The sequence below is a fragment of the Copadichromis virginalis genome, linkage group LG3, assembly GCF_057382275.1.
Source record: "Copadichromis virginalis isolate Kocher_CV1m ecotype Utaka linkage group LG3, C_Virginalis_male_GT1.1, whole genome shotgun sequence".
Taxonomy (NCBI): Eukaryota; Metazoa; Chordata; class Actinopteri; order Cichliformes; family Cichlidae; genus Copadichromis; species Copadichromis virginalis.
The window spans coordinates 37,363,127-37,369,585 of record NC_140620.1 but is presented as its reverse complement, the minus strand read 5'-3'; the positions used below and the strand labels follow the sequence as shown (position 1 = coordinate 37,369,585).

At 38.9% G+C, this 6,459-nt stretch overlaps 1 protein-coding gene across 1 annotated transcript; it reads left to right on the top strand.

Annotated features, from left to right (window-relative positions):
- On the top strand, positions 1–6,082 carry LOC146714534 (uncharacterized). Its single transcript, XM_085450934.1, has 7 exons — positions 1–171; positions 1,814–2,065; positions 4,340–4,456; positions 4,552–4,567; positions 4,647–4,738; positions 4,864–4,914; positions 5,375–6,082. Exons 1-7 carry the CDS (start codon positions 45–47, stop codon positions 5,500–5,502), a joined length of 783 nt encoding a protein of 260 aa, XP_085307060.1. The 5' UTR covers positions 1–44; the 3' UTR covers positions 5,503–6,082.
- The last annotated feature ends 377 nt before the right edge of the window (positions 6,083–6,459 follow it).

Sequence of the window (6,459 nt, the reverse complement as noted above, 5' to 3'; positions counted from 1 at the left end):
TTGACTGGTTCAGACGTGATTCAGTCTCTTCTAAAGCTCAGCTCATGAGAGGAAATGAAGCAAACAGAGTTATTAGTGTCTCACAAGGAGGTCTGTACCACTGCAGAGGAGGGAGAGGAGATCCAGTTTACTACACAGAGGACAGCAGTGAATTCATTGTGGAGGAAACCTGTGAGTTTAACTGTTATAGTATTTCTGACAAGGCACAGTGACTCATTGTATTTGTGATCTGCGCTGTTTGTCTCTCATTCTATACTTTAATACTTTCAAAGCCAATTGAATGTATTTCCATTATATTTTGATTCTATCTTGTTGTTCAGTCTTCCAGTTTGTTTATTAACTAGCTAGTTGTTTCCAAACCAGTACACTCATATGTTTGAAATAACAGAATCTATCAGTTATATGTTTTATTTTTGATAAAGATAAGGTGATGATAAATGGCTAATAGTAAACTCAAAAAGTTAAAAAACACATAACAGATGGCTGTGATGAGAATAATGGTCAGGGTATGTTCGAGGGAGGAACCCTGAGGAAGGAATACATTTAAAACTCAGAATACTGGGACACCTGACCGGATACCATGACACAAAGTCACAAAGTGCTAAGGTGGAGTGTATAAAAGGAAACCAGTAACTGCAGATCTCCAAACCTCCTCCTCTCCTCACCCGTGAAATAGACCCCAAGATACTTAATCTCCTCTACTTGGGGCAGCAACTTATCCCTGACCTGGAGTGGGCATGCCACCCTTTTCCAGCTGAGGACCTCAAGCCTCAGACTTGGAGGTGCTGATTCTTATTTCTGCCACTTTAAACTCAGCTGAACAGCCCAACATGACTCCTTCCTCTGCCTGATGGCTCCCTTCATCTCTGGTGCCCACCAGTTGTTTCGGGGGTTACCACCACTACAGGCACCAACCACCTTGCAGCCGGAGCTCAGTGCAGCAGCCTCAGCAATGGAGGTGCTTAAAATGGTCCATTCAGACTTAATGTCCGCAGTCTCCCTCAGAATGCTGTCAAAGTAAGTAACAGTACACCACTCAGGTTCAGGTCAGGCAGGCCATTGTTCCCAATCAAACCCCTCCAGGTCTCAGTGTAGTTTCCCACATGAGTGTTGAAGTCTCCCAGTAGACGACAGAGTCCCCAGGTGGAGTACTCTTAAGCAAGCCACCCATGGATTTCAACAAGGGCAGGTACTGTTGTTCAGTGCATAACTGCAGATCACAGTCAGGACCCTTTCCCCAACCTGAAGGTGCAGAGAACAAACCATCGGTTTGCCAGGAATCTGTCTGCCACGGTTTATGCCATTGACTGCCACCAAGCACACACTGCAGTCGCCCTTTTGCCCGCCTCCTGTGGATGGCAGGTCTACAGGCGGGTGGTCCCATGTCCTTTTTTTGGGCTGCGCCCAGCTGGGCCCCATGGGCTAAGGCCCAGCAAGTAGGTGCTCAACTTGTGCACCCTCCCCAGGTCTGTCTCCAGGGCATCAGCCTGGCGACATCTCCATGGTGTACCTTGTATCTTGCTTTGTGGTAGCTGGGATAGAAATTCAGCCCCCCTATGACCTTGATAAGGATAAGTAATTAGCAAATATTTTTATTTAAATTGTACATGTTATCACTTTAAACATTTTGATAGGTTTTCTATCTTATACTGTGAATAAAATTTGCATTTATGAGATTTGCATGTCCTGCATCGATGTTATGGATTACATGTATAATAATTAACAATATTGGCATTCTTTTCTATTAAGATGTAATAAAGTAACCATCTTTTTTCCACCTTAATGCTTTACTTGTGTTTTCCAAACTGACCAGCACAAACTGAAAAACCTCGGGCCTCACTGGGGGGCAGCGTGACCCTGAACTGCTCTGTGAACGACTCTGCAGGATGGAGATATTACTGGTTCAGACGTACCTCAGAGTCTTCTGCAGCCCAGAGAATAACAAACGGAACATCATCCCACACTTTCAGTGTCGCAGAAGGAGGCATCTATCACTGCAGAGGAGGAAGAGGAGACCCAGTTTTCTTCACAGAGGACAGTGTTTCAGTCACAATTGAGACAAATGGTAAGTGTTGTATTTTGTTCAGATATAAAACAAATTAAATCCACAATTAACATCAAATTAACAGCTGACAAAACTTTCTTTGCTATTGATTCATTCATTATTTTTGTCCCATGTCTTAAACTACTTGGTTAAGGCAGAGTCAAAAGAAGGGATGTATGTGTATTGTGATATTATTCTGTTATTATATGTTACCTTATAGATGTAACCAAAATAGTTGAATTAGAATACTGCTGTAGATCATATTATACCCTTTAAAATAGAGTGTGTGAGCTGTATGTAGTTTAGTTCACATTATACTTTTGAGTTAACAGAACATATTCACATATTAGTTCATTAGATAAATGTGCATCACTCTGTATCCTTGATCTGCTGGGAATGTGTTACACTGTTTTCTTGACATGCTTAAGTGTTGAATCATGAAGAGAAGGTTGTAAGCAGGAGACTCTGTGTCTAAAGACAGGGGAGATAGACAGACCACATTCCACACCCCCACCTTACAGAAAGCAGAGAAACAACTGCCGAGGTCATAACTTAGGCGCTGTAACAGAGAAAAAATGTGATGTTTTGGCTTTTACGACTAGCTGGGGGCCACTAGAGACTATAAAAAGCTGAGCAACCCGTCACCATTTTGAGACATGTGCCTGACCCTCTGGTAGCATCTCTCCCGTCCGGACGTTGTAATGCTCTAACTGTTGAATTGTATGGAAATAAATGATTGTTGATTGAGCATTGATACACCGAGTATTGTCCTTCCTTCAGCCCAAAGATTCAAAGAACTGCGTGTTTTCAACAGTATATATATATATATATATATATATATATATATATATATATATATATTCTCAAAACCTGGGGAGCCAAAATGAGAATCTGTTATATTTTGTTGTACAATAGATCTGAATTACTTTTGTTTCAATTTACAGCAAAATCCTGACAGGAATAGAACACCAGATACAACTTTTCTGTTTATCGCTCTCAAAAGATGAATATAGGTACTACCAACAAAAGAAATAAGTAATAAATAAAAGTAATCTGTTAACAAAACAATATTTAGATGCCAGCAGCTCATACTGCTGATGAAGGGGCTGATTCTTCTTTATTTATCTATTACTATCGCTCAACATTTTAATACATCAACAATAGCCAGGTCCTGCTACATGTGGGTTTGGAGTCAATTTGGCATCTCACAGCTTTTATTTATTTATTTATTTTGGTATGGTGTATGCACACAAAACCATGCTATGACCGTCTGGTGTGGTGAAACACATTAACCAACTCAGGGTTCATACCTCAAAGCCAATGACGGCTGTCTCTGCAGCGTTTTTCATATGTGTGGCTCCAGGTCCTTGCATGCTACTGCATTTCCTCAACCTCCTGGTTGTGAATATTTTTGCCCAGCCATGAAAAATATCAAGCAACAAAAGCTAACTCAGGCATCTAATATAAATTCCTAATTTAATAAATCATTTTATATATTTTCAAAAAAATTGTAAAAATTAAAATTCAGTTTTATTTATACAGCATCAAATCACAACAACAGTTGCCACAAGGTGCTTCATATTGTAAGGTAAAGACGCTACAATAATACAAAGAAAACAGAGGAAAACCCAATAATCATATGACCCTTTATGAGCAAGTGCTTCAGCAAATGTGAGAAGGAAAAACTCCTTTTTAACAGTAAGAAACATCTAGCATCTAGCCCCGTGCGTGGGGGTGCACGGCGTCAACGCGTTAGCGCAGTTAGCTCGTTGACGCGTTAGCGCCATCCAGCCCCACGCATGGGGCGATCCGCTCTAATGGAATGATATGGTACTATAAGGTCCTTAAGATAAGATGGGGCCTGATTATTTAAGACCTTGTATGTGAGGAGCAAGATTTTGAATTCAATTCAGAATTTAACAGGAAGCCAATGAAGGGAAGCCAATAATATAGGAGAAATATGTTCTCTCTTTCTAGTCCCTGTCAGTAATCTAGTCCCTAGATTGCTGCTCTTGCTGCAGCAATTTGGATTAACTGAAGACTTTTCAGGGAGTTTTAAGGACATCCTGCTTGGATTTATGTTCATATTTCTTTAATTTACCAACTTACTCTTACTCAGTAGTATTTATCACATTTCTTGTCTTTAAGAGATACATGTAGATACATGACTTCTTCATTTTAGTCTGACTTTAGCTGTAATCTATGCTTTTCTGTCACTGACCACTCAGAGTTTGTGCTCTCTACATCCAAAATGTTATTCCATCGTTTATGTTGTTTTATATTTTATAATTTAAGGTTTCAGATGTGAAAGCCACTCGTTTCTTGTGCCTTTCATCATTGAACTTGTTTTTGGAAGTTTACTCACTGTTCCCGTGTTGTTGTGCTGTATATGCTGCCACACAAGGATAAGAGGTGAGACTACCACATATTTATATTAGACTGAAGGGTTTATACATTCTGGTGCTTTAAAGGGATTACAGTATGCATTTCTTTCCCTTTTTTGACAGATCGCTGTAGAAACAGGTTTGTACAGTACTGTTTCTGTTCTTTTTAAGCATGACAATGTTACACATGAGTTTTACATTTACACGACATGTTTTAGGTTCATGCAGTCTCCAAACATCAATCAATCCTCTGCTGCACCCCAAACTCCTAACCAAAGTGACACTCAGATTTACTCCTCTCTTCTCCACGGTCAGCGCTAAAAATGATAACTTTTGTAACTATTAAAAGTCATTTAGCACTAAAGATACAGACATACAAAAACAAACAAAAGAAAACTAATTTTACTTTATTTCTTGTATTTTACTCTCCTGTAGGTGATCTTTCTGTCTATGAATCGATCAGAAACTCTGGAATCACTCGAAGTGGTACAGTATAAACTTTAATAGACTTCTTAGAGGTTAACGGTGTAGAGAGACCAGCACATGAATACATTAATGTAGCATCTACTATTATTCTTGATAAGAGAAGTAAGTACATAAAATAAAATATATAATTATTTTATTTTTATTTTTTTTACTTTTCATCAGCAGTGTCAGAGGAAACAGAGTGTATGGGTTAGTACATGTACTAATACCATCACCTTTATATGGAAATATGACACTACAGAGAGCTTTGACCACAATAATGTGAATCCCAGTCAATGATGCTATAAAATGATACTTAGAGAAAAAGATATCGTTTTACTGTTAAAGCTACAGAGCTTTGGATACATGTGTCCTAAATCTGACGAAGCCTTTATTCTGAAATTGAAATAGGAACTGATTACAAGTAAAATATGTGTGCATGCTTTGGATGTCAGTGCTCTTATATCGTTCTCGCTTGCAGACTTTCATTCGCGTCACCCACATCCTCCCAATCTCCACCTCACTAACACCTCAGTCAGAGCTCCATCCAAGCCTCAGTCTTCATCTTCACCACCACCAGAGTTTAGACTCCAGGGGAAACTCTCCTAAGTCCTATCACTGTTTGGATTCTGTTCTGCCATGATGGGTCATTGAAGTTGAATTGCCAAAGGCATTGATTCATTTCTCAATCTTAATAAATTATGTTCAATTCCTCCAAGTTATACTTCTTATTGAACTAATAGAGTCTACCTTTGTATTAGTCCATATTATTTTTATTTTTGTTGAATGTAGTTTGTATATTAAATAGGGTGAGAACATATATATATGCATGTATAGAAATGTGTGTTGTGATGTTTACTTCATTAGATGCTGTAAATTTTAAGTATGATGCTGATTTCACATCAGACCACTTAGAGTAGCACAAGGTTTCCTTTTTGCCTTTATCTGATGGTCTGTTTTACTTCTTTGATTACTTGTTACTTACTGGTTACTTTAATAAATCTAACAAAGAAACCTGGTTATATGTACATAAGTGTGTTTCAGATTTCCATAAGACATGATCTCCTTTCAAGCTTCTGATTGGTCAACATGGTTTTAGGGCAATGTCAGACAATATTTTCACGGACCTGCAATTAAGGTGTCGCCGATAAATACAACAAAATAAAATGATACGACCAAGACAAAAACTGTGGCATTTTGTAAATATAATAATAAACATGAATTCACTGTGTAATTGTGTAACTTTATCAGCAGCATCCTCCTGAAATGTGCCAACTACATTTAGAGTAACATCCTTCTCTCTGCCCCTTAAGGCTCTCTGGTCACTATGGTAACACGTAAACATTTCTTTCAAAATAAGACACACAACTACAACATGGGAAAAGACCCAGGGAAGCCGAGTTAATGATAAAAGCACTGAAAACTATACATTTCACACCTGAGCCTCAACTCTCAAGGCCCGGTACCAAACGACTCACAGACCGGTACCGGTCCGAGGCCCGGGGGTTGAGGACCACTGTTTTAGGGAACTATTGAAATACATCAGATGCATCTTAGTCTCTCATT